This window comes from Leptomonas pyrrhocoris (genome assembly GCF_001293395.1).
Source record: "Leptomonas pyrrhocoris isolate H10 chromosome Unknown, whole genome shotgun sequence".
NCBI classification, from domain to species: Eukaryota; Euglenozoa; class Kinetoplastea; order Trypanosomatida; family Trypanosomatidae; genus Leptomonas; species Leptomonas pyrrhocoris.
The window spans coordinates 176737-202640 of NW_015438362.1; the positions used below are offsets into that span (position 1 = coordinate 176737).

Genomic DNA, 25904 nt, shown 5'->3' on the forward strand with positions numbered 1-25904 from the left:
CCGTCCGCTTCTGGTGCGTTCTCCGTCTGTTCCTCGGGCGCGACGTCCTCGAGCTTCGGCGAAGGAGCACGCGGAGCAGCGTCCAACTCCTCTTCCTTCTCCTCCGTCGCCGCCGCAGGGGCTGGCGGTGGTGGCGGCGATGGTGGAGGTGGAGAGGATGCAGTGGCGCCGGCTGCGGCGCGCCGCTCCGCAACCACCGCCAGCAACGCAGCCTTCAACTTCCGGTTGGGCCCCACAAAAGACTGCAAACTGGAGGCGGACACCACCTCGCCGCCGCCGCCGCCACGTACCGCCGCCGTAAGGTGGGCCATATCATCACCGGTCATGTCCGCCGCCTCAGCCCCGAGCAGCGCGCGCGCGGCGTGCACGAACTCATTCGTGCCGACTTCGCTCTCCGACGGGGAGAAGTTCGACTCCCAAAAGCGCAGCACGTCGGCGTTGACGATGTACTCCGCCGCTGCGTTCTGCTGCTTGCACAGGTCGTGCACGATGCGGCAAATCTTTGGGGTGTCGATGCCCTCCAAGTGTGTGCGCATCTTTCCCTCTTTGTAAAAGGCAAAGTAGGGCTTGGAATGCTTCTGCCGCTGCTCCAGAATCTTCGACCAGTACTCACCGAGCGTGTCGTGCGAGAACTCCATCCCTTTTGGGCGCGGCGTCGCCTTGGCATCGTCGGGGGTGCGCAGGCTCTTCAGCACCGCGTTGCATTCCACGGAGAAGAAGCGGAGGTGGACCATGTCGCCAGCATCCGTGGAGAGGCGGCGGAAGGTTTCGCTGAGCGCCTTGCAGTGACCCCACTCGGCGTTGTAGATGTCCAGCACCGCCACACCGTGCTGCGCCTGTGAGATCTGCAGCTCGCCTTCCAGCTGAGAGGCGGTGGTGATGTTCTTCACCACATCCTTGTGCAACTGCGTTTGCATGATGTCCACGTGTCAGAAACGTGAGCGGCTGAACGTGTATGCAGAAAATGTTCTCTCGCCGCAAAAAACAACCACAACAATCGACGCAGTTCTATCGCGCTACAAAAAGAAAAGAACCCAACAACGACAACGACGGCGGAAGGCGCTTTGAAATTCAAACGACCACTTTTGTGTTAAATGTATGGAAATAATGTGAGGAGCGAGGCGGGATTGGAGGAGAAAAGAGAGGCGAAGACGGATGGGAATAGGTTGGGAGACACACAGGTATGTGAGGATGAATGATCAAAGGAAGCAACGAAACAAACACGTTTGACCGTGCAGAACTACACATCCCCACGTGAAGAAGAAAAAAAGGTTCTCCTTTCTTCATTTGTCAGAACAGTATGGGAGGTCGCGAGAAGCGCACGGAGTGCGAAGTACAGGAGATGCGTTGTCGCGACTCCCGGCCACACAGTATAATCTTTATTATTATAGTTAAATACCTTTTTTTGGGGGATCAAAAGCTGCTCGTGTATGAGCATACGCAAGTGAAGCGAAGGATAAAGGGAGGTGCAAATGGGAGAAAAAACAAATAGCACAAAGCAAAGAAGGAAGAAGGAAGGAGTGAAGGGAAACCAATAACGTACATACCAATACACACGTAAAGCAAAGGAAAAAAAAGAAATGATGTTTGAGAAAGATCGAGAAGCCCTGATAAGGGCGGAATACACAGTCAAGAGCAAGAGGTGGCAGTTCAAGAGCTACACGCCGCTCAGCTGCACGCGCATTGAGGTCAATAACGAGAGCCAAATCTGACCTCCTTTGCGCTGCACTGCAGACACGTCAGTATTGCAGGTGCGTGTGTCTGCAATGGCGGAAGAGTGACGGGTTCAACAGAAACGCGCTCTGGCGTTGTGGTAAGTGATGCCTGACGAGCCTGCTTTTTACGTGCCCGTGGGGTGCTGGTGGACCGCGTTGGCGGCGTGTGTGGGCGAAAAAGAGCGTTTGTCGGCGAAATCGACCCACGGGAAGCGGGGGAAGAGGCGGACACCACAGCCGCCTCCATCGACGGCGTGCGTGAGTGGAAAGGACGGGGGGATCGAGATGGAGGCGTGATGGGCTTTGTGGGTTGGAGAGTCGGTACATCTGTGACAGCGACCGGCTTCTCTGGCAATTCTTCTACCCCACCACCACCATCATCATCACCAACACCATCCCTTTCATTGCCATACTCATCAAGCTTTTCGCCGTCGCTGCTAACACCATTGAAGGTGCTGTCCCTCTTCTTGGTAGTCTGCCATAGCGTTTCCAGTTCACTGAGATGCATTTGTAGCGTGCCAACTGTGATGTCATCGTCCGCTTGCGAGTTCGACATGGTGTCATATGAATAACACAACACGAAAAACAAGCAAACAAACACCTCTCTCCGCTAAAAGTCAAGGAGGAAAAAAAAAAAGAAGCTCGAGCGCTCGTTGAGGACTGCTTGTGAGCGTTGAACCTCTTTGTAGCAGAAGGATCCCAAATCATAGAAAGAAGAAAAGAGGAGGAAGAGCTAGGACACTTGCTGGGAGAGATTCAAGAGGCGAAAGACTCACATAAGTGACGAAGATGTCCACTGAGAACGAGAAAAAACGTTTAGCTTGGAGTGACTCAGTAAACCGGATATCAACTACTGCTGAACAAAAACGAAGGCGTTGACAACTGTATTCGTAGATGGCACTAGGTTTTCTATCAAAGTGTGACAAGTGGAGACAAAAGCCCACTAACTCCGCAGGGGAAAACGCAGTACACAGTATCTTTTCGTTACTTTTCTTCTTACTCTCGCCTCATCAGATCATAACAGATGCCCACCCCCAAACCCCCCCCCCCCAAAGACACACGACTAGACAAAAAGAGAGGTGGAAAAAATACGTTAAACTCACGATGGAAAGCCGCATCACCTTCCACAACAACAACTAATAAGACTCGTCTTCACTTTACCGAGAGATATTTTTAAAAAACGTGCACCCTGTACTGTTTACGCGTTGCACCTGCAGTGTAGAAAAAAAAAAGCAATCGTTGAGGGGAAGAAAAGAAAAGAATAAAGGAAAGAACAATCAATCACCTGGATAATTCAGCAGGTCCACGAATTTTCTACACCGAGGGCTCAAACTAACGAACGGGAGCTTAAGTGGCTCTCCCAGTTGTCCGTTGCCTCACCGCGGGTGGCATCGAGCACACACACACATAGTCCACCCTCTCGATTCACGTGCGGATCATCGCGTCCGTTCATCTTCGATCTTCTTCGATCTTTTCTTCTTCTTTTCTCTTTCCTCTGGCTTGCCGCCTCCTTATGCCGACACCTCAGGGTTAAAGAGGTGATAGCGGACGGTCGGCAGCTGCTCGTTGAAGCAGGTCTCGGTTCGGTAGGACAGCGTGTTGTTGCACACAATGTGGCCATCCGCCGACATCACCACTACACCACCCCACGCCTCCTTCGAGTTGAGGAAAGTTTTGCCGGTCTGGATGGAGATGGAGGCGCCGGTCTTCTCCTTGTACCACTTCTCCAGCTCGTGGATCTGACGGTTCACCTCAGCCGCGTCCTCCTGACGGCACTGAATGACGGCGTCAGTGCGGAGCGACAGCAGGGACTGGTGGATGAGACTTGTCAGCATGGCCTTGTACTGGGACGGGTCGGCGATCTTCGCCATGATCTTCTGGCGCGTCTGCTCATGCAGCTGCTCCATGATCTTCGCCCGCTCCTCCATTACACGCAGGCGCTGCATCTTCGAGTAGTTGGCGCGTGCCACACGGCGGTTGACGTCGACTTGCTTTCGCTTCTTCTCCGCGGTGGCGCGGATCTTCGTCTTCTCCGCCTCCACAAGGCGCATCTTCTCCACGTCGTACTCCTCCTGCGCGGCCGCGTCGAGCTCCTCCGCCTTCTCCTGGGCCTCGCGCTCGATGAAGTCGATCATCGATTGGATCTGGCGTGCCTCGCTCATGGTGCTGAATTAAAATGCTGCGTGGGTTAAGAAAAAGAAAATGAGAAAATGAGAGTAAGCGGGCGATACTAGAAAACAAAGCAAAACGTTGGTTTCAGCTAAATTCACAGAGAGAGCGTTTTGAGCAAAGGAAGAGGCTGTGCGCGTTGTGGTGAATAGAAAAGACAGAGAAGAGACAAGATGGAACGAAAGTTGAGGACGACGTTGCCGTGTGGAGTTGACTACTCGAGTCAAGATTCAGAAAACGCATGGTGCAACTCCGTAGCATTGGAAGAGAATCATACTCCTCCTCATCTTTCATCTACCTTCGCTGTTGTAGAGTTTTTGTTTTCGTTCCTCATCCCTTTAGTCGACTGGGGGGGGGGGGAAAGATAGAGAAGAAGATTTTACGCTGCTGCTAAGGTCGTAGAAGCGCAGCAGAGAGCCAGTGACCAACAATAAACGATCCCCAATTGCAAACGACCGCATAGACACACACAAGCACACACGGAGAGAGAAAAATAATGTTTTTCCGTCGTGATTTTGGATAAACTATTCCAGTTCGGTATTTGTGATGAAGGCGACAGCAGCAAACAGCTGCTGGAAAAAGAAGCAAATGCAAGCATATCAGTTTTGCATGCAAGCAAACCAATAGAAATCCGCAGCATGCAATTACGGCTACCCAGGAACACGGTGTGCAGTCTCTCGCATCCGTGCACACACAGACATCAATTGGCTTTCCATATTTTTTTTTTTTTACAGCACACTCTGCGTTGACTGGCGGCACTGGGCCCAGCTCATGATGAACACCAGCGGCGCCGTGACGGGCAGTACGTGGCTGCGCCACAGTCGGAAGCGCATACTGTGCGTTGTCACCAGCATGGCATAGAAGGCCCACCCGGTAAAGACGATCAGAAGGCTTCTCGACGGGACGGTGCGAAACGGGGTCATCGCTGCGCCGCATGTGGCACCAAAGATGAGCAAATAGTTGTGAAATGTGGTGAACCAGCGAATGCCCTCGCCGCAGGAGAAGAAGACATAAAAGCACATGCACCAGCTGGCCACTGCGTAGACCCATAAGAGGGTCTCTAGGAGTTCAAAGAGCATTGTGCTGCGGGTTGAAAAGGAACGCTTCGGCAAACACACACCAATGAGCAAACGAAAGAGGAAATATGTTTCGGTAGGAGTGCGGAAAGCCTCTCACCGAAGTTCGCGCTGACGCAGATTTCAGCATGATCCATCACACACACCGAGGGACACATAGTAGAGGCAAAAATGAGAAGACAGAAAAACATATAGACACACATATTGAGGTGAATTGCAGAGGAGCTCGTCACCGTTACCATCATACAACCTTCCAAAGGCTACCGCTCTCACCACGGTGAACAGGTTTGCTTGGCTCTGCCCAGCATAAACGTAGAAACGCGAGGCGACATCATCGCAACGGCGAATTCCCAGAGTGAGAGGCGCGTCATCGGATAGATTCGTATTGCATGAGTTTATACGTTTGCGACGTAATCGAGGCAACAAAGCAGCATACAGAAGAAAGAAAGAGAGATGGGGAAAAGAGGGAAGGAAGAGGTGGTGACCACCACAACGGTACTCCGCACAAACAATTCGCAGCACCACGTGTCAGTTCAACAGAGAAAGGAGACACACTACGCGCTGTCCTCTTCCACGGTGTGCTGCGCCTGCTCGAGGCACATACGCTGAATGAAGCTACTGCGACCTTGCTTTGCACTGGTGTACTTGGCGAGGACGGCGCTGCGCTGCCGCGTACCGCTGCGCCAGAACAGGCGAAGCGTCTCGAGAGCGGACTTCTCAATCGTCTCGGAGGGGAACTGATGGAGGACGTGACGGCCCAGGAAGCGAGGACGGCGGGCCACGTCGTGTGCAGCGACATCGGGGAAAGGGTAGCTGTCGATGCTGATCGGGCATACCTCCCTCTCCGCGGGGTGTGTTTTCTTGTAGGCCCCAAAAAAGACGCTCAGCGCGGTTTTACCGTTTTCTTCGGCCTCGCCAATATGTAGGAGATCTTCCTCGTTGATGTCCGTGTCCACCATGGCCGCCGCCGCACCTTTGGGTAGTGCGTTCAGAGAGGAGGCGTTGATCGCCGCCAGACCGTCGCTCGGCACCGCCACCGCCACCGCAGGCTTCGCCGCCTCCAGACGCTGAATGTCCTCCTCCAAAAACGTTCGAGCAAAGCAGAAATACTTCCGCACGACGGCCTCCCAAAAGACGCGCTTCGTTTCCTTATCCACGACGCGATCGCGGAAAATTGCCGCGAGGACGGGGATTTGCCGCAGGACGTCGTTCTCCATCTGTTCTGTGATAGGCAGCAACTCGAAGGTGTCCCGGTCCACGAGTCCCTCCAGGGCTTCAAAGGCCTGTTCGACGCCACGCTGCCCCTCTGCACTCACGACCGCTTGCAGCTCTCTTTCGTCAAGCATACCGACATCGACCGCGGCGCGGCAGATGCTCGACGCCACCCAGTCCTCGTTCGACTGTTCCGGCGGTGCTTCCTGGATGCGCACAATCGACTCGATAAAGCTTTCTCGCTCGTGCATGGAGGCAAATTTGAGGAGGTACGACACTCCGTCCGCCACCATCTTAGCGGCTGTCTCATCTTTGCGAGAGCGGAGCAGCTGACTGACGTTGCGAGCCCCAACGTGTGTCGCCTCCTTTGCGACGGCGGTGTAGAGAAGCACGATGAAGTCGCCCTTGATCTGCACCGTGCACTCCTCGTTGTTCACCACTACGTGCGTCATGAGAAAAGGGGAGAAGAGGAGAGGGAAACACACGACTAAAATGTGCATATATAGAAAGAGAGACAAGATCGGAGGAGTACACAGAGAGGAAAGAGGAGAAGAGTGACAAGCACTTCCAGACCAAACCACATCTCCAACAACAGGGGAGACCCAGAGGGGTGTTTTTTAGTGTTCGTGGCGGTGAAAGCGCATCTGCAGGCTTTCGAGTCCCTCCCCCTCCCCCTCCCCCCACCGCCACACACACAACACTTTGATGCTCGTCGCGGTGCAACTTTTCCTGAGCGCCAGTGGAAGGCTCACTTGTCAAGACATATGCCCACGGTAACATCAGGATGGTGCTCAATCGACCATTAAAAAAAAAGGAGGAGTTTCTGCTTCGACTTTACACTACAGGGCGTTTTTTGGGGGTATTTTTTTTGACATTCGAACATCAATTTTCCACTGGAACAGCGCTATGTACATACGCCAGGTGAGGGATATAACAACCCATGGAGGAGAAAGGATGCTCCGTGTAAGCTACATCAGTAATGCACCTACGACAAGAAAGAGAAGAAACGGCAAGGGAGGGCCACGAGACTATTGGTCATTAAATCGAAAGAAGAACCGTTACGTTCGCTCCGATACGCGGAACTCCCGCACGTTACACAGGCCGTGCTGCACCAACAGACGCCGCACCGCCTCCGTGTTTCGTGTGTCCACCACCAAGGAATCTGGAATGGGCACCTCCTCAACGGACTCGTCCTTGTGAATAACGCTGATCACCCGTCGCGGGCCGGCGGTCAGGTAACTCGACGTGGCCGGCACCACCCACGCCTTTTCCACCGCCTCGCAGAAGCGCTCATCGGAGTCTTCCGCAGGGGATATATCGTTGTAGTACTCGACGAATTCATCCACCGTGACAGTCCCGATCTTGCACCCCACCCGCCCGGGCCAGCAGTTCTCAAAGTCTAAAACGGCCTCCTCGCGCTGAATCAGTCCGTCCACCACATCCGGCAGTGCGCCTGCGTTGAGGCAGAAGAGACGGTGCATCTCGAAAAATTCAACGGAGCCTCTCCCCTCGATCAGCAACTGCTGGTAGGCGTAGATGACAGATCGCAGCCGCGCCTGCGGCATCGTGCCACGCAGCTCCGACAGCAAATCTTGGGCACACACCACGTTGTTGCCGGTGGCGTCGAAGCGCTTCATGAGCACGTCCGCCTCGACCGGTGTAAGCCGCACGCCGAGACGCGCAATGGCGCTGCGTAGGCCGTTGCTATCCAGCATGCGACGCACCCGCTGCTCCTTGCACGCCACACCGAGGGCGATGGAGAGGGAGCGGAAGCCGATGCGGCCGCCGATTTGGAGGGCCCCTTCGCGAATGCGCTCGAGCAGCTCTGTCACGCCGCTACCAGTGGTCATGGACAGCGTGTTCGCCGCGACGATCGCGCTCTTCGTCAGCGACTTCCTCGGAACCACCACTGTGTCTCCCGCGCCAAACGTGAACAGGTTGTCTGGCTTGGTGACTGCGGCGCTGCGGGAGCGGGAGAAGTGGTCGGCGACGTACTCGCACGTGACGGTGTACTCCATGCCGAACGATGTGCCCAGGTAACCGCCGCTGCACGCCAGAGGGAGGTTGGTGAGGGAGTGCAGGAGCACCACCGGCTCCCCAACCTTCACAACGCCACCGTTGTGCACGTCCTCGCGCACGGCACCGGGGCGTGCCACCACGAATACGTTATCGGCGGTTGCGTGGAGGGCAGCAACGGCATACTGCGTCTGCGACGAGCGCAGGCCCGATTGAATGGAGGACTGCACGTACACAAAGCCGTCCGCACAACCGTTCTCGTTGGCGAGGCGGACACGCTGGCCGTAGTGCAGGACGTCGGGACGGTTTGTGTTGTATCGAACGTTGTGTTCGTCCTTGCACCGCAGCAGCGTCCACGTTGAGCGCACCTGAGGAACGGAAGCGGCGCTGGAGGCGGTGAGGACGGTGGAGGTGGCGCTGCCGCTCGGCAACACATCCATCGCCAGCGCGGCGTGTGTCTTCTCGTTCACAACGAGGTACGGCATCCCAAAGCAGACGTCGTCACCAGCCGCTGCGGTGATTTCAGTGGGCTGCTGCAGCAATTCTGCTGGCGTGGGCGGTGCAGCAGAGGTGGCCTTCGCATTTCCGTTGTCTTGGCCTGCTGCTGACGCAGAGCTCTTGCGACCTCGGTAAAGCTTCAGCTGGTCCTCGCGCAGCGTCATGTCTTCGTACCAATTCCCCACCAGTACACCTGGCGAGTACTTCTGGACATTTCCACGCGTAAGTCCGAAGTCGTCCATGATGAGAGCTGGAAAAAAAAAGACAAATTTGAAGCGTGAAGAAATGCGTCTAAGCTACCTCCTTTTAGCTTACCGCGTTCCTTTGGAAAATACAGCGGCCCCCACGAAAGAAACGGAAAAGGTGTTGCGACTCAAAACAAACGAAAAACACGAATAGAGAAAACAGGCGAAATTGAGGTAGCGTTATCACAGAAGATTTCGGGGCGAGTTGGAATCGTCTCTACTACAACCACCTTGTTTCAATTAGGTGGACCTCTTTCATTCCACTTCTTTCGTTCGGCGGTTAAAGGAGCAATCCATGCTACTTATCCGAGTGGAGATGACACACATCAGCGTGCAGTCTTTCCGCGACAGTCGTGCGTCTGGTGACTGCATAAATCGGTTTCCCGAATCACTCTCGACTGTTCATGCAATTGTTCTTTTCATTTGGAAATGTTCTTTTTTTAATGCCTGTGAACGGAACAACACCAGTAACGGAAACACCACAACACGTCACACTACCACCTCCCCTTACCACCACCGCTGACAGCAACAACAAAAGCAGAGCGAGCCTGTAGCAACCCTGCTGCCTCACCAACGTGAACCAAAACACATAAAGCGAGGTCAGCGCACACGCACTACAGTTTGCCGCATTCTACAACGAGAATGCTCTCTGCAGGTGTGCCGGCAGCTGTGAGGGGCACCGCATCCATCGCCTCCACCACATCCCAGCCGTCCACGACACGTCCGAAGCAGATACACGTGCCATTCAGGTGCGGCGCATTATCCGCGGTGAGAATAAAGAACTGCGACCCATTTAGGTGCGGCGCGCTCACCGCCGTGCCCAGCAAACCCTTTTTGTCGAACTTCGACGCCTTCACCTCCTCCGGTGCGTCGAAGGTCTCCCCGTAAATCGAGAGCTGATGCGTACCTTTGCCTGACACGATATCTCCTCCCTGCACCACGTACCCCTTACTCACGCGGTGAATCGAGGTATTGCGGTAGGTCAGCTGCGGTAGGAACTGATCGCTAAAAGACGGCTCAGCGAGTCCCTCAACGCTCGAGACTTGCGGAAGGACGTTCTCGCCGGTGCACAGCTTAAGAAAGTTTTCTGCCGCAATGGGGCACTTCTTTGTGAACAGCTCAAAGCTAACGCGGCGTGGCGTTTGGTGGCCAATGGCGATGTCCATGAAGGCGTTGCCGGCGCCGGAGGCCAGTCTCCAGGTGGATCGATGGAGCATCCTATGAAACTACTCCGTTGCGTTGAGTAGAGGGAAAGAGAGAGAGCGGCCCTGTTTTTGTTTGCATGTTTAACGTGACGTGACGAGCAGAAAAAATAATAAAAAGAGCGGAGATGAGAGGAGAGGAGACGGTCATCCTTGCTGTGTGTGAGAGGGCAGCTGTCCCTATGGCTCTTGGGCCACGCAGCGATCTTACTGTTTGTCGCCCTTTTCTGTTCACAGAGGCTTGGGTCAAATGCAGACGCAAAAGTTGTGCGACGCGTGCATTTAATTACGATCATCTTTTCCTTTTTTCCCCCTGTTTGCTTTAGTGGTGAAAAGAGTGAAAACACGAGGATTGGGCAACCAACACCACGAGAAAACAAACGTGATTTATTCATTACGGTGTACGTCTATGAAACCAGCAAAGGTATTCTATCGAGTGCAGCGGAACGCCCTGAAACGAGGGCGGTGGTTAGGAAAGCTACCCTGAACCTACTTGGCCTTTTGTGGCTCTGCCGGAGTCAGGTGTTCCGCATCGACAAACAAACTAACTGTGCGTTGTGCGAGTGATTAAAGGCAAGACAACGAATAAAAACAGTGGAAACATTAACAAACAAAGCCTCCCGTTTAATAAATCTACGCGGGCGTATGCTTGTCATTGCCCACTTTTCTATGGACACTTTCTATGCTCAGAACAACACGGTCGCCTTGTCGATTCTAACAGCGGGAAAGGGTAAAACAAAAAAGAGACACGTAGTAATGACCACATTGCCGCAGCGCTTCACCTCCAATATTTTTTTTGGGGAATTTAAGTGTGTTCGCTGATTTCTATGAGAAATGTGCCGTGCGAGAATAGAAGAAAAGAAGTAGAAGAGGTGAGTCGCGAAGACTTCAAGTGGAAGTCGATCCGTTGGAAAGAAAATGATGAGCCATACAAAAACGAGGCGTCCATAAGAGAAAGTTGCCTACGACAACTCAACCCTTGACACACCCTCTACACCGTCGACAAGCGGCGCCTCAATGCCGCAGCGCAAGATACGTCCCACAACGTCATCGCTGGCGTTAAAGAAGTCCCACCCCGGTTCACACAAAACTTCACGCATGTTGTCCCATTCACTATATGTGCTGGCAACAAGGCAGTCTTGCGGCTGCAGCGCCATCATCTCCTTTCCGCGCAGCTGCTTCAGCTCCGCGAGAGTGTGAGCGTAGAGCGGAAACGCCGGGGTACCGCGGCTTAGTTTCCACCCGATGAAGTGGTTGGCGTGGAGCACCAGCGGTGCTTGGGGCGCGGCAAACAACCGCGGCGCTGCCGGGATCGTTTCAAAGCCTCGTTGCTGCAGGTAGGAGGCTAAAAGACGGACCTTCCTCGACGGCTTTGCGTCTGCTCCTCCTCGTGCATCGGTTGAGGTCCACCGCACGCGGCTTCCGTAGCCCAATTCTACACCGGCAAGTCCACTGGGACGCCTTGCCAAGAGAAGCAAACGTGCGCCGTCGGTTGCTTGCATGATGCGTGGGATCGACGAGACACGAGTGGCCTTCGACGTCGTCATTGTCGACGACATCAGAGACGGGGCAACGCTGGCGCGTAGTTGATGGTGGCTGAGCTGCAAAACAGCTCCCAACGCCCAATGGGTATCGACGAGCGTCATTACTCTTTTACCTACGGTTTAAAGGTTTGAGTGTATGGTGTAGCGTATGTGCGTGCGTCCGATTGCTTCGCGGGAATCAGTCTTTTTTTTTTGTTGGTTGAGATGACCGAGATGCCGGAAGGAGCAGAGAAGCACAAGTTGGAGAGAGAAATAGCAAGGGATGAAAAAAAGAAGCCCGACACCACAAACAGAGATCGTTTAAAGGCGTGCATCATGTGTGCTAGAGGCAAACGACGCTACCGGAGAGAGAAGCGGGTCTTCTTTGCATTATTACAGCGAACCGACAACAATAACGTGCCGATGTAAGCGCGTGGCTCCGCAACGCCAGCACTGCATAAGATCCCTTCGCTTGTCAACCTGCGAGTACTTCATGAAGTCGCAATTGCACGAAATAAAAAAGTCGGTGATACGGCCACCAAAAAGGGAAACAGAGCCATCAAATAGAAAGACAAGAAAAAAAAAACATGCGACTCTGGCTTTACTTCTTCGCCGAAGCCCTTGAGTCACAACAACGAAGGCGAATACAGGAAAAAGAGGGGGAAAAAAGTCAGAAGAAAAAGCGTCGATATCACGTAGTCCGACTATGAGCGTCAAATAACAGAAAAGGGAAAAAGTTATCTGTTCAGCCGCGTAAGGAACTGAAACACACTGACCACCTTGACGAGGCATAGAACAGCACAACACTAACAAGACTCAAACCACAAAGCACACAACCGCGTTCCCGTTCATCTTCGTTCCCGTTTTCCTCGTAGCTGCAAAGTTGTGTTCGCAATATATATTACTCTGCCACACTTCTTTCTCACTGCCACATTGGCGGAACATCCTTCGCAGGCTCGTTGGACTTCGTCACGGAGAGCACGGTGATGCGGCTGCGGTTCGGACTGGACGATGTTTTGGACGCAGAAGAGCCCCATCCCTGTCCATGCGGGGAACCGAACGGCATTCCTGAGGGATCGGTGGAGGTGGAGGAAGGCGGCGGCACACCCATATAGTTGTTCGGAGACGGCTGCTGCTGCTGCTGCTGAGGCATCGGCTCTCCCCACGCAAACGGTTGCGCCGGAGAAGGTGCCGGCTGACCCCACGAACTCGGCAACGCGTTCTGCGGTGGAGCGGGCTGGGACGAACTCGGCCCACCGCCCGATGGCTGCTGCACCGCTCCCGTGGGAGGGCCGCCGAGGTGGGCAAAGACACTCGCATCGCCCAGATTCTTGAAGGGATCGTTCGCGTGCGTGGGGTGGGTGGATGTTAGTGGTGCGCTGAAGTCCGCTACCGGTTGTTGATGCTGCTGCTGTTGATGTTGCGAAGGTGGTGGCCCCGAAAAGGGAGTCTGCGCTGCGCCGTTGTAGGCGGCGTATGGGACTTGAGTCGGCATTGGAGGTGCATTGAACGGCGCGCTGTACCCGAGGTACTGCTGCTGCTGCTGCTGCGGTGCCTGTTGCTGCATTGAAGGCATACCCGGCGCAAAGTTACTGCTAAAGTTACCAAAGGCATTTGGTAGGTTTCCGTACGTGGTTTGTGGCGGAGGTCCGCTAAAGTTGAAGAACTGCTGCTGCTGCTGCGAAGGCGGCGGCATGCCAGACGAAAATGGCTGGCTAGCGTAGGTGCTGTCCACGTACGGACTTTGTTGAGGTGCCGCCGACGGTGTGTAGGAGGGACCGCCAAAGCCGGCAAATTGCTGGGGCTGGGCAGAAGAGTAGCCGCTGGTCGGTGCCGAGGTGACTGGCGGAGGTGCGGCAGGTGCACCAGCAAAGAGATCATCCACAAGGCTTGACACATTCTGCGGAGGTGGCAGCGGAGCGGGGACCGTTGGCGGAGGCGCCGCAGTCGCAGAGGACGAGGGTGGTGGCGGCATGGCGGGTGCCTGGACGGGCGCTGCAAACAAGTCGTCGAAGACGTTGTCCGTTGCCGGCGGCTGCGCACTCGCCGGTGCCGACGTTACTCGCTGTGGTTCTGCCGTGGGCTTTGCCGGGGCTGATGGAGGGGGTGGAGGTGGAGCCAGTGAGGTGGCGGCCGCTACTGCTGCTGCTGGTGCCTTTGGCGGGGCGGCCAGGGCGGCCTGTGGGTCCTCCCACGCCTTCATCAGACTGGCGTGGGCAGCCTGATCGCAGTAGCGCCGGTTCACAAACGTGTCCCGGATAAAGTCCTTCAGCGCCAGCACGTCCCCGGAGGCGGGGTACCTCCCTTTGAACATGTTCAGCCACACCTTTTCCGCGGTGTCGTTTCCGCCGAGCATGAAACGTGCGATCTCGTCCTCGTTGAACTCGCTCATCGTGATGCCCTTCACTTTGTGCTGGAAGGAGCGATGCACCGCGCTGCAGCTGGAGCAGACGAGGATGTTGAAGTCCGACACGACGTAGAGGGGACCCCGCATGTCGCAGTCAAAGCAGTACTTGTTTCCGCCTTCCTGACTCAGCTTCCGCAGCGTCTCCTTGTGGCGCTCCGCCTTCCGCTGACGAATGTTCATGGTCACAGGGGTTCGTTGTTCGCTAGTCGATGAACAAATAAATTAAAATATACGGTAAATACTGCTTCGATTTCAAGTTTAGTGCTACTGGAAGAGAAAAAGAAGGAACGCTAGGTGCTGCTGTAATCGCGCAACGGCGCGCACACACACGCACAGAGGAAGAAAATCTGGTTGTTTTTGTTGAGTGGTAAAAACGAGGTTGTATGCTTCCCGTACCGCAGGAAGGCAAACGTGTTCCTAGGGGGAAAGAAGAAGAAGAAACCACCGTTGTATTGCGTGGGTGACGTGTGACGAAAATATGAGAAGCATATCCGGTAGTTTCAAGAAAGAGTCCAGGAAGGAAAGAGGAAAGAGGCGTTTCCTAGCTCAACGTTTGCCTTCTTCACGCTACTCCCCACGTACATTACAACGCTTGATTGCTGTGTTAACTTTCGTGTACTTTTTCTTCGGTTTAAGTTTCTCTGAGCAAACCCTACGGTGCAAGTGATCCTTATACATGTTTTCATAGGCAGCGGCCGGATCAGCCTGATAGCCGCATGAAACGCATCTCCCTCTCTTCTTTTTTCATTATTACAACAACGACTCAGCTCATGAAAGCTGCAAGTCGCAAACACCCATCAAGAAAAAAAAAAAAACAATTAAGAGGGAGACAGTGGCATCAAGCGAAGAGCATCTCTCCTTCATCGTTATCGTCGTGTTGTGCGATTCGCAAGTTTTCTTTTTTGAGAATCAGACCATCTTGTTCGGAGGCGTCGCCGGCCCAAAAACAACGTTGCTGCGTGACTCTTCCTTGTCCGTCATCACCCGCCAATGCGGACTGGCCGTCTTTCTCACCCACTGAAAATCATCCACGTTCGTGTAGTTTTGCTCCGTGTGGGCGGTGTCTGCGATTTCGCCGACGCAGCGCACCCACTCCGCGTGTGTGGCGTACGTCGCGCCATCACTTGCGGTAGAGCGCAGAAGGCCCTCCCAGCAACAATAAGGACCAAAGCGCGTGTTCGAACACGTTTCGACGATGGGCGTGGAGGCGCACCAGACAAAGATGTCCGTGTCTCGGCAGTCCTTCAAACGCAGCTGATGGCACGCCACGTAGACGCGGCAGTTGGCGCAGCCGGAGAGAAAAACGGACCCTGCAATCGGCAGACAGAAGATGGAGCAGTCCGTGCATCGGTTGATGAAGACGCCCTTCGAGGAGGCAATGAAAAGGTCCGTGCCAGCCGACGGCCCGTAGGAGTTGCCAAAGCCGGCGGTGGAGCTGCCACGCCCGTCCGCGTGAGAAGCGGTGACATTTGTTATCTCGGCTCGCGCAGTCGTGGCAGCTGCGTTTCGTGATTCCGCTGAGGTGGTGGGTGAGCACGTCGAGGGGCTGCTGCTCGTTTTTGCTTTCAGCCGAGAAGAAAACTTGAACTTCTTCGGCCCTGTTTCGGCGCTCTTCGCCGCGTCCACTAGCTGCTGCAGCCGAGCAAGAATCGCGTTGGCTTTAGCCATGTCATGCGCAGTGAGAGAAACGGTATTGGACGTGTCCTGCACAAGCGTCCGCAGAGCATCGATGCGCTTCTGCGACTCTGTCACATTGTTCTCCTTCAAGAGCTGCGTCACTGCAGTTTCGAGTTGGTCTGCCTCGGCCTCGTACTGCTGCCGTTGGGCTGTGATTTCGACCCCATCCTGGGAGCGCTGCTGCCGCTGCTCCTCGCGCTCTTGACGTCCTTTGAGAAACTTCTCTTCCATCCGCAGTGAGGCGATGGAAAGAAAACAATGAGGCTGTATGGTTTGAAGGGGAGCCGCAGGAACAGAAAAAAAGGACCTTCGCAGCTGAATCGATCCGTTCAAGAGCAGCAACGGTAAACGGAGATGAGAAAAAGGGAAAGCAGAGTTGCAAAGAGGAGAGAAAGCTAGGCGACAACGATGAAGGGAGCCTCGTATACCGTCTTACTGCAACGAGGAAAAAACTTCCAACCTCAAGAACGATGAAACGCATGTTCTGCCTGTGTGTGTGTGTCCTGCGCGCTCTCACACGCAGGTCACTGTCGGCGGAAAAACACGCTATAGCAACCATCAGTCCTTCCCACTTCATTAAAACAAAACCAACCAACCAAAAAGAAAGGCGAAATACCAGAACAACGCGCATAGTACATAAACAGCTTGATGATCCGCAAACAGCAAGGGGAATAGCTTCGGGTTTGTTCGATGCAACGGTAGACATGCTTCAGCACACGCCAGCAGACAACCTTAAGCTTCTCCAATACGGAGACTGCCAATTAGTTATTACGAATGCGTTTCGATCAGCAATTAATAATAATAATAGTTTCACAGAATAAGCAAAGAGAACGAAGTAAAGGAAACTAAAAGAAGGCACACGTTGCAGTCCACTTCCCAGGTAGGAAGCATTGAGAGGATAAGCGCTTCAAAGAATATATGTTTTTCCCTCGCCAGTAGGTGAACCTTCGAGGGGCTTTTACCCCACACCACCGGCGGAGAAAGCAACAAAAAAGGAGGTTCTACGCCGAAGACTTCAGATGCTTCGAAAAGATACTCCTCAGTTTTTCTTCATCCAGCTTTTTCCCCAGCACGAGCGCGCGAGTGCAGCCGAAAGGAACACTTCGGCCCTCCATCCTGGTCACATCGAACAAGTCACCAATGCTCTGGAGCTGCAGGAGGCTGTATTCGCCCTTCTCGCAGCACCAGATCGCAGCCTTGCACCGTACCACCTCAAACCCGTACTCGTGCCCTTTGTACAAGAGTTCTTTGCAAATCGTGTCGACGTCACGCGGCGAGCTGACGGCGAGAGCGTGCTCGGCTTCAAAAAACTCGAGGGAGACCGCTGTGATGGAGGAGTGGTGGTGCTCGTGCAGGTGCTGCAGCTCCGGCGCCCTTCGCGTTGTGTCGATGAAGAGAATCTCGCGCAAGTTCGACACGCGCGAGTGGTCACTCTTGATGACCTCCGCAACGGGATTGATCTGCTGCACGCACGCCAATGCCACCTGCTGCTGCGCTGCAGACGCGATATCGCACTTGTTCAACACCACCTTATCTGCCATGAGAATCTGACGTGTGGCTTCCTTTTGGACATCGGGGTCCTGCAGGTACTTGTGGATGTTCACCGAGTCCACCAGGGTCACAATACCAGAGAGGTAGAGGGCGCCGCAGAGAGCCTTGTCTTGCCAAAACATGGACGCAATCGGGCCCGGGTCCGCCAGTCCTGAGGTTTCTACCAGAATTAAGTCGAAGGTACCCTTGCGTTGCATGAGCGACTCCAGCGCCTTCACGGTTTGTGTTTGCGCGGTGCAGCACATGCAGCCGTTGTTGAGCTCCAGCCACTCATCATCCGGCTTCTGGGAACTCTTCAACGTCAAACCTTTCTCGATCGTCTTTCCAAATTCAAACTCGTTCACAATCACCGCAATCCGCATGTGATGGTTGGCGGAGAGGATGTAGTGCAGCAGGGTTGTCTTGCCGCTCCCTAAAAATCCCGTGAGCACCGTCACGGGAACACGGGCCGAGATCAGCTCAGGGCACTCGTCGTCGCTGCTCATTGCTGTGGGGACCTACAGCTCAATGAAGTTGAGAAGCAAAGGAAAATTTTCTTTTTCTTTTTCCCACACGACAGCGCGGAAGCAATAATCGTAACAGTAATAATAGCTAGATAGCGTGAATACGAAGTTGTGTGCTCGAAACATGTGCCGATAATCTTTTCATGTTGTGCAGAAGAGCAGTACGTTGGTCACCTAATTCAACGAAGCGGACCATAAAGAAGTATTTATGAATGATGAAAGACAAGACGCAAACCAAAAGTCAACGAAGGGAAAAGTGAAGTTAAACAAATACAGAGCTTTGTCTGCCACGAAACCTTTTTGTTTTCGAGAGTCCACAACAGATTGCTGCGATCATGGTATCGAAGAAAGCACGCAGTGATGACAACTGCTCTGGGAGCAGGAAGCATAAGAGCATTTTCCCAAGCAGACCACAGCATTATGCAAGAAAGAGAAAAAAAAAGCATTGTTGCTCTCGCACCAAATGGGGCGGCTTCCCATCGAGACGTCTCCGCTGCGCTAACGCTCTTCTGAGCTTTTCCCGTTTCTTAACCTGTTTCTTGGGAAGACAAGAGCGTGGCAAAACATAATACACATCCACGGAGAAAAAGAGGACAAATAGAGAAATATTTAAGAAAAAAAAATAGTAAGCCTGATAAGACGCTGTTCTCCCCGAGGTGCTGAACATCAGGTAGGAGGAGGAAAACAACAACATGCGTGCCAACTTGTTGATCACACGTGCTACGTACCATTGATGGAAAAGGCATGCACACACGCACGCATACAAAAAGTAAAGCACACAGCTTAAGGTAACGGTATTCCAGAAATCATCCCATAGCAATAAAATGATAGTAATAATAGAAGAAAACCTTCAACACCGGTTTGACGCCGGAAGGAAAACGTCAAACCTTTTTGAGAAAACGGATAGTGTACATCGCTTGATAGAGCAAGACGTGAAGTCACATGTGTTGGGGACTTGACTGATGAAGGAGGGTAAAAAAAAAAGAAAGAAAGAAAGTGAGAAAACACGAAGACACCAGGCAGTGAGAGAATGCATGAGGAGAACAACAGAACAGCAACAACAATGAAAGCAGCTTTCGGTAGGGCTTTGCTGGCGTTGCATTTTCATTTTCTATCGAAAGATCAAACCCAAAGCTTTTCATGCAGGAAGTGAAGAAAAAAAGATTGGAAACACCAAAGGTGTAGGACTGCTTAAAAGGTGCAGAGAACCCCGCAATAAGTTCAGGAACAAAAAAAACCCGTAACAAATATATTAAAGTCGAAAAAAAGAAAGGAAAAGAAGGACATTATTTACACCGTTGATATGCAACTCGGAGCCCACCGTCAGCACACTCCATCTACTGAGTTCAAAGCGCGAAGGTGAAAAAAAGTATTTGTGTGCGGGCGTCTCTGTGTGTGTGTGTGAGAGAGAAACAATAGCCTGAGAAAAGGAGAACGTTCACCTCATCCCAAGGAATCTCATCGAAGACGTCACAGGAGAGAACGAACCCGATGCGACTCCGGCGTTTACGTTTTAAACGCAGGAATACAGGAACAGAAACCACTCAATCCAAAATAGTAGAGAACCAGAATAGAAGAAAAAAACTTGTTACCGTTATCATTGTCTCAATACACTGTGGGAAAGTGCTTCTTGGTACGAAAAAAAGAGGGCCTAATGACGCTGGCGCATAGCCCGCGAAAAAGAAAAGTGAGATGCCGTGAATAAAACCGGTGACGCCGTTCGCGAAGGGCACACGCAAATGCGCACCTCGCCGAAGCTATTGCCATCAACACACGCGCGCACACACTACTGCCAACACTGCGTGAACAGAGAGGAGGAGAAACTAGCAGCTTTCTTCAACTCTTTGAAGAGTTAGTCGTCATCCTCAGCTAACGTCGCACTGTAGCGTGTGCTGTACCCATTCACCTTGCCAGTCAGAAGGATCTCCGTTGCAAGGGGCGCTACAAGAAGCTCACCCTCATAGCAGTTTGTCGCCGGTACGTAACGCACCGCATCGACCACACGAGGTCCCCACTGCACCACGCTCGACACGTCCAAGGAGAAGTGCACGTGCATGACGAAGTCCTTCGTGTCGTTGTAGAACGCCCAGCGCCCCGCAGTCGTGTCCATCACGCGGAACAGCATCCCGTTCACCTCCTCGAAGCACGTGCTGATCCTGTTGCCGTTGACGGCGGGCTTGCCATTTAGGTACTGTGGCTCTGCCACGTCAGCGGCATCGCAAGGACTGCCCACCGGGTCTTTCTGTGCTGCCTTCACCGGCCCATCCGTTTCACACGTGTCCCAACCACCATCCTGCATACGCAGCACACTGCTGTCTAAGAGGAATCCAACGGTGTCATTGGTGCTGTGGGCGCACGAATTGCCCATCATCCATCTACGGTCGGCGTTCCATTCCCACCCTGCCGGAGTGGTGGCACCGCTTGCACACGCCTCCTCTGCGTTGGTGCCCACGACATCCAGCAAAGGACCGATCGCGTCAGACTCCTGCAGCCGGTGCTTGAAGTCGATCACGGCGGACGTGCGTGCGGAAACGAGTTGGATGAGCGCGTTCAGGTACGCATCGTCGGAGGCGAAAGACTTGCGCAGCAGCTTCGGCAGGGAGAAATACTTGCAGTTGCGCTGCAGCAGCTTGATCTTCTGCCGGTCGCTGTGCGCGCTAAAGTACACATTCAGCACTTCCTCCACCTGGCCCAGGTTGCTAGGCGCGTGAGAGGCCGCATCGTCGTCGTCGTCATCATCGCTGTTCACCATCGGGTTGTCGGCGCCGGCCACGCCACCTGCATCGCCGAGCGCGACCAGCGGGTTGGTGTACGCGGCGCTGGACGAGAACACGCGGCCCTCCACCACGCGCAGCTCGTACATCTCCACAAGCTCCGGCACGCCGCGCAGGCGGTACGAGCCACAGGCGATCAGATCCACGATGCCGCGCTGCTCCGCCGTGAGCGCCTCCACCACGCTCGACGTGCACAGCACCTGGCCGCCGCGTCCGGCGCTCTCCGTGCGCGCCGCCGTGTTCGCGGTTTCGCCGTAGTAATCGTAGCCTTTGGTCACCTCGTCCAGCCGCACCTCCGCCATCCCGCGGTGCACGCCGATGCGCACGCGCAGCCCGTTCCACGCCCTCGGCGCCGCACCGCCGCCACCGCACGCACCCGCCTTGCCCAGCGCCGCGTACGTGTCGTCGATGGTGGTGCTGCCCCAGTCCGCGTTCAAAAAGTTCAGCTGCACGTCGCGCGCCAGCTGCACCGCCGCGAAGGGGTCGGCGCACGCGATCATGAAGGAGTCGCCGATGGTCTTGACCTCGTAGCACTTGTAGCGCACGATGAGCTCGCGCATCATGCTGTGGTGCATCACCATGGCGGCCGCCATCGCTTGCGGCGCCATCGCCCACAGCGCCGTGCTGCTCTCGATGTCGGTGAACATCAACGTCACCGGCTGTGACGCGTCCTTCGGCGCGTTGCCGTTGTCGCGACTGTCGCCGCGGCAGCACAGCCACAGCAGCACCGCCACGACGACGAGCACCAGCACGTACGCGCACACCACCACCACGATGATCGTGGTGTTCCTGGAGCTGTTCGAGCCCCCGTGGTCGTGCGGCGCCACGGATGTTGTGGTGGTGTTCGTTGAATCCTCTGATGATGAGGACGATGACGACGACGAGGTCGATGTGGGCGACGATGGCGATGAGGACGAAGCGGACGGTGATGTCGACGAGGACAGTGCGGCGGAGTTTGCATTGTCTGTGGCGGAATTAGCCTCTCCAGGGCTCGCTGCTTCATTCGGGAGTTTTCGGAAGGACAGTGGCAGATAAGGCCCGCCCATTACAGGAGTGGAGGGGTCCCTCACGCGCTCGTACGACCACACGTACAACGCGGCGGCACCCGCATTTAGGAATTCGTGGCAGGTGAAAGAGTCGAGGGTGGTGCTGTAATCGCAGTTGGTGAGTTGGAAAGGTCCCAGCTGCAGGCCGTCCACGTTCAGGATCTGCTTTTGGTACAACACGTTTCGGAGTGCGCTGCTCGACGGCACCGACACGCTGCTGCTCAGCTGCTGCAGCACGCGCGACGCGAGGTAGGCACGCAGTGCGGCGGGGGTCTGCTGGGCTGAATCTGGGACCGCTGCCACGAACGACTCCGTCAACGCTGGCACGGTCGCTGACCGACTGCTTCCTCCTCCGCGCCAGTGCGACAGGTTCGTCACGAACAGCAATCGGCTTGTGGACGAAAGCTTAGTTGCCGGAAAGTGCGTTTGGAAATCACTGTAGAGAGCTGTGAACTCGTCAAACAAAATCACCGCGTACAACTTTTTCGAAGACTGCATATGAGCTGCCAAAGACGGCATGTCGGATGCCGTGAGTCCGCTCAGCACCATCACCCCGTTGATTGGGAAACGGAATTGTCCTTCAGTTGTTTCGAAGATAGTGACGTTCGCCAACCCAGCGTAGTCAAGTACTGTCTTTGCCACCGCATTCACGCTGCTGCCGCTCGCACTCCTAGTTGTTCGAGTCAGAAAATGCAAAGGGCGAAGTGAGGGCAGATCCGCCAACATCGCGGCGATGGCACCCCACTGCTGCTCGTTGGTCGGCGTCAGGTAGACAACGTTGCTGTCGCGCTGCCACAGCGCCGTGCTGGTGAACACGGGCTCGATGAGAAGCAGCGAGGACGCAGACGTGTTCTTCAGCGGCATCGGAATCGGACCCGTCAGCGCCGCCACAGGATCAGCCGCGACTGCGGCGGCAACCGCCGCGTCGTCATCCGCGCTCATCGGCAGGGAGCGCCAGTAGAAGCTGACCGGTGTGTTTGCCTGCCCGCCTTTCACAGCCTGACGGGAAAGATAGTTTCCGGTGCCGCTGACCGACGTCGCAAAATCCAGCAGGCCCACCTGCACGAGACGGCTGGCGTCGAGCTTCACGTCTGCTGCGCGGCACTCCGTGGGCTTCAGCAGCATATCCGCGTCTGTGATGGTGTCCAGACCGTAGTAGACCTTATTGGTGGCCTTGTCCACTTTGGCGGCCAAAGAGTGCACCAGCACCATGCGGCCACCAACGTTGCACGTATTGGTGAAGGGACCCAAAAGAAGATCGCCGCCCACCGTGTACCTGCGCAGCGTAAACAGAGACGTTTGGTATGTCGTTTGATACACGTAGGGGGATAGGAGAGAACTGGGGAGAAGGGACATCGCGGCAAGTTTTCCTGCAATCCAGCCGGCGACGGCCTGCACCCCGGTAGCAGTGTAGGCTCCGTAACTTACCAAGGCGGATGCACCGACGTCGTGTGCAAATGTACTCATCGCGGCCCACCGTGAGTCCTGCGGGTGTGGGTTACTGGAAGACATCACGATGAAGGAGGGGGATTTCAAATGAGGGGTGTTGCGCGAACTGAGTTCGGTGTAAATGCGAATACCCATCTCCATCAGCCACGATGGCATCATAATGGTTGCATTGACGTTGCTGTCGGTGATCAGCGCTTCGAAAACAGCGGCGGTGCCGCCGCCGTACGGGGTGAATAAAAAGACGCAGGAGCGAGCGCTGCTCTTGAGGACTTCGACGAATGCTGGGAATGCCTCATTGTCGAGTTTGTCCGTCACGAGGTTGTACGCCACGACATCGCTCGAGCGCGACAGCCCGTTCATGCGGAGCACAAATTCGTTATAAACGGCGGTGCTGACTGCGTTGTTGACGAGGCTGCTGAACACGAAGCCGATTTTGAGCGGATTCAGCGTGCGCAGTGCGTACGTCAGCAACGCCAGCATCTCCGTGGCGGGTTCGCTGCTGGTGAAGTAGGTGCTGGTCGTGTTACTCGCGAACATGGTCGTGCCATCTGTAAAAGGGATCATGACGGTGAAACTGTTGTTTTTGGACGTGACGGCGGTGACGTAGGTGCTGAGTTGCGCGTCTGAGCCGGTGGCCACCAGTGCCACGGGGTATCTGTTCGAGGTAAGGTAGTTCGAGGGATCGCTGCTGGTGATGTCGGTGGGGGCGCATGTCACACCCAATGACGCAGCCCCAACGCGAATGCTGTCGTACAGAAATCTAGTCCCGTTTTCGGCTACGTAGCATTGCGTCTCCGCCGCGCCTTCTGCGCACCGAGGCACGATAACTGCTACACAGAGAAGAACAGTGAGGAAATAGATTCGAGGAAGGCGTGCGCCATGCCCAGGGCACATGGTGCGCAAAGCGCGCTTCATATTTAGTGAGCCTTATCGTTTGGAAGAGAAACACAAGGAAAAAACGATGAGGAAAACTATTCTACAAAATAGAATGGAAGGGGGAAGGAAGGAAAGAAAGAACCGCTACGGATTCCAGTGCAAAGGGTTCCAGGAAAAGAAGGAAAATGAGAAAAACTAAGAAATAAATCAAAAAAAAAGTCATCAGCGGGGTCGGGAGAGGAGATAACGGGGTGGGTGGGAGCTGCGTGACTCGATTGGCGTGCGAGCGTGGAGGTAATGAGGGGATAGCCAAGCGAAAGACGTATAATTCTCCCCACTTAGGTGTGAAGTTTTAGTCAGCTACCAAATCAAAATGCAAAATAATGATAATAATCATCACAAAACACAGAGAGAAGAGAACGACGAGGGGAAGGACGGGTAGTTTGGATTTCGACCGCGACCCATACTTTTTGCGTAGCGATGGCGAGACGCGGCGAATCGCTGACGTCTAACCAAAACAGAAAACAGATTTCGCTCTCTTTTTTTGGCACGCAAGAAAGGAGTGCTGCCAGCACTCACCTAACGAGATCGAGTTTGCTTGGCGGAGTACTTCACGGCACCGTAAGCGACGACACGCAACTGCGCTACAAATATAACTAATGGAGACTCTCAGAGCATTCCATCCGTAGGGGCAAAACCACCACAGCTCTGGTCCAAATTAAAAAGAAAAAAGAGAAAAGAAAGTGAAAGTGAGCAGTGAAGTGAATGCAAAGAGAGACAGACGGGTGAGTAAGAAAAGAAGAAGAAAAAAACCCAGCAAGTTCCACTGCTATAGAAATAAGCGCAGTGTCTCCATCCACAATCGAGAAGACGAAAATGCGAGACCGTCGCCGAGAAACTGACACACAGAGAGAAAAGCTATACCGCGCACTCACAAACAAAGAAGAGGAGGAGAGAAGAGAGCATCACAGAGAGGCAGCATACTGATTCATGTGTGCGCGCTACAAGCCTGGGGTACCGTCTTCAATCCGTCTCAGCAGCTGTGCGTAACGCTCTTCCAAGTTAAGCTCTTCCCACCCCACGGCTGTCGGGTCGCCGTGCGCAGAGGCTTCACGGACATCCGTCACCGTTGATGATGATTTTGTGTCGGATGGCGCGGGGAAGTTGGTGCGCACGAATTCAACGTTGGCGGGCGAGTCTGGTGTGGTGAGTACACGATACGGCGACAGCATAGAAGAAAAGCTGTGTGCTTGGGATTGCAGAGCCGGTTGTTGCTGTGGGGGTGTCTGCTGAAGGTATTGGCGCACTTGAGCGCAGGTGTCGTAATACTGTTGCGGGACTGCGTTCATGGCGCGCACGCAGGCTGAGGTAACGGAGGCACCAACAACACAAAAAGATTTGAGTATCGACAGCGACCACTTAAAAAGAAGGAGAGACACACAAGGAAAGACACAAAGAGTACTGAAAAGAGAAGAGCGAGAGCACGGGGGTTTGCTTCTTCGCCTCTCAGGACGGAATTCTTTCATCACGCATGGAAATCCGGCAACGGCAAAAAAGTTAGACCGCACTGGAAGTAGACGCCGCACAGACAACTCTGATGAGATACGTACGTAATCGATATCTGCACGAACAGTAATGAAGCGCGCGAACCGCTCGTTCAGGTCCAGGCATGGGTATTTGCATCCGCTGGTCTTTCATGCACCAGTAGTGCTGAAACGCGCGGCATCGGCAGGCCAGGAAAGGAAAAGACAGATTCAAAAAAAGAACTCTTTTCTTTCGACGTCGTAAATCAGGAAAAAGAAAAAAGGAAAACCAACACACACATGTGGAAAACACAATTACCATATACTTGCCAATTACAGAAAAAATAGGAACAAAAATTCAAGGAAAAACAAAACAAAAGAGGAAGGAAAAACGTAAAAATTAACGTATAATGTCTTTGTGCATTTTGATGCGTCACCTCAC

General features: G+C 54.1%; 13 protein-coding genes across 16 annotated transcripts; all 13 read right to left on the reverse strand.

Annotated features, from left to right (window-relative positions):
- On the reverse strand, positions 1-1083 carry ABB37_03693 (hypothetical protein; the record flags this gene model as incomplete). Of its 2 annotated transcripts, none has more annotated exons than XM_015801105.1 (1): positions 1-1083. In XM_015801105.1, a coding segment is annotated over exon 1 (917 nt), but the record flags the coding sequence as incomplete, so codon positions are not given. The 2 variants fall into 2 exon arrangements, with proteins under 2 accessions (XP_015659725.1, XP_015659724.1); XM_015801104.1 differs by having other exon boundaries at positions 1-1017.
- A 606-nt stretch (positions 1084-1689) lies between these two features.
- On the reverse strand, positions 1690-2397 carry ABB37_03694 (hypothetical protein; the record flags this gene model as incomplete). The annotated part of the gene is made up of 1 exon (XM_015801106.1): positions 1690-2397. Exon 1 carries the CDS (start codon positions 2269-2271, stop codon positions 1690-1692), a length of 582 nt encoding a protein of 193 aa, XP_015659726.1. The 5' UTR covers positions 2272-2397.
- An 829-nt stretch (positions 2398-3226) lies between these two features.
- Positions 3227-4015, reverse strand: ABB37_03695 (putative ATP synthase; the record flags this gene model as incomplete). Of its 2 annotated transcripts, none has more annotated exons than XM_015801108.1 (1): positions 3227-4015. In XM_015801108.1, the coding sequence occupies exon 1, from the start codon at positions 3875-3877 to the stop codon at positions 3227-3229; it is 651 nt and encodes a 216-aa protein (XP_015659728.1). In that variant the 5' UTR covers positions 3878-4015. The 2 variants fall into 2 exon arrangements, with proteins under 2 accessions (XP_015659728.1, XP_015659727.1); XM_015801107.1 differs by having other exon boundaries at positions 3227-3976.
- A 597-nt stretch (positions 4016-4612) lies between these two features.
- Positions 4613-5072, reverse strand: ABB37_03696 (unspecified product; the record flags this gene model as incomplete). Its single annotated transcript, XM_015801109.1, has 1 exon — positions 4613-5072. The coding sequence occupies exon 1, from the start codon at positions 4961-4963 to the stop codon at positions 4613-4615; it is 351 nt and encodes a 116-aa protein (XP_015659729.1). The 5' UTR covers positions 4964-5072.
- Positions 5073-5514: 442 nt separating this feature from the next.
- On the reverse strand, positions 5515-6660 carry ABB37_03697 (hypothetical protein; the record flags this gene model as incomplete). The annotated part of the gene is made up of 1 exon (XM_015801110.1): positions 5515-6660. The coding sequence occupies exon 1, from the start codon at positions 6622-6624 to the stop codon at positions 5515-5517; it is 1110 nt and encodes a 369-aa protein (XP_015659730.1). The 5' UTR covers positions 6625-6660.
- A 570-nt stretch (positions 6661-7230) lies between these two features.
- ABB37_03698 (hypothetical protein) lies at positions 7231-9059 on the reverse strand (the record flags this gene model as incomplete). Of its 2 annotated transcripts, none has more annotated exons than XM_015801112.1 (1): positions 7231-9059. In XM_015801112.1, the coding sequence occupies exon 1, from the start codon at positions 8926-8928 to the stop codon at positions 7231-7233; it is 1698 nt and encodes a 565-aa protein (XP_015659732.1). In that variant the 5' UTR covers positions 8929-9059. The 2 variants fall into 2 exon arrangements, with proteins under 2 accessions (XP_015659732.1, XP_015659731.1); XM_015801111.1 differs by having other exon boundaries at positions 7231-9009.
- Positions 9060-9545: 486 nt separating this feature from the next.
- ABB37_03699 (putative mitochondrial cyclophilin 10, putative (CYP10)) lies at positions 9546-10200 on the reverse strand (the record flags this gene model as incomplete). The annotated part of the gene is made up of 1 exon (XM_015801113.1): positions 9546-10200. Exon 1 carries the CDS (start codon positions 10146-10148, stop codon positions 9546-9548), a length of 603 nt encoding a protein of 200 aa, XP_015659733.1. The 5' UTR covers positions 10149-10200.
- Positions 10201-11095: 895 nt separating this feature from the next.
- Positions 11096-11861, reverse strand: ABB37_03700 (hypothetical protein; the record flags this gene model as incomplete). The annotated part of the gene is made up of 1 exon (XM_015801114.1): positions 11096-11861. The coding sequence occupies exon 1, from the start codon at positions 11777-11779 to the stop codon at positions 11096-11098; it is 684 nt and encodes a 227-aa protein (XP_015659734.1). The 5' UTR covers positions 11780-11861.
- Positions 11862-12578: 717 nt separating this feature from the next.
- On the reverse strand, positions 12579-14481 carry ABB37_03701 (putative ADP-ribosylation factor GTPase activating protein; the record flags this gene model as incomplete). Its single annotated transcript, XM_015801115.1, has 1 exon — positions 12579-14481. The coding sequence occupies exon 1, from the start codon at positions 14241-14243 to the stop codon at positions 12579-12581; it is 1665 nt and encodes a 554-aa protein (XP_015659735.1). The 5' UTR covers positions 14244-14481.
- Positions 14482-14972: 491 nt separating this feature from the next.
- ABB37_03702 (hypothetical protein) lies at positions 14973-16056 on the reverse strand (the record flags this gene model as incomplete). The annotated part of the gene is made up of 1 exon (XM_015801116.1): positions 14973-16056. The coding sequence occupies exon 1, from the start codon at positions 15969-15971 to the stop codon at positions 14973-14975; it is 999 nt and encodes a 332-aa protein (XP_015659736.1). The 5' UTR covers positions 15972-16056.
- A 685-nt stretch (positions 16057-16741) lies between these two features.
- Positions 16742-17969, reverse strand: ABB37_03703 (hypothetical protein; the record flags this gene model as incomplete). The annotated part of the gene is made up of 1 exon (XM_015801117.1): positions 16742-17969. The coding sequence occupies exon 1, from the start codon at positions 17774-17776 to the stop codon at positions 16742-16744; it is 1035 nt and encodes a 344-aa protein (XP_015659737.1). The 5' UTR covers positions 17777-17969.
- Positions 17970-19646: 1677 nt separating this feature from the next.
- ABB37_03704 (receptor-type adenylate cyclase a-like protein) lies at positions 19647-24135 on the reverse strand (the record flags this gene model as incomplete). Its single annotated transcript, XM_015801118.1, has 1 exon — positions 19647-24135. Exon 1 carries the CDS (start codon positions 23976-23978, stop codon positions 19647-19649), a length of 4332 nt encoding a protein of 1443 aa, XP_015659738.1. The 5' UTR covers positions 23979-24135.
- An 805-nt stretch (positions 24136-24940) lies between these two features.
- Positions 24941-25465, reverse strand: ABB37_03705 (hypothetical protein; the record flags this gene model as incomplete). Its single annotated transcript, XM_015801119.1, has 1 exon — positions 24941-25465. One exon carries the CDS (start codon positions 25463-25465, stop codon positions 24941-24943), a length of 525 nt encoding a protein of 174 aa, XP_015659739.1.
- Positions 25466-25904: the final 439 nt, after the last annotated feature.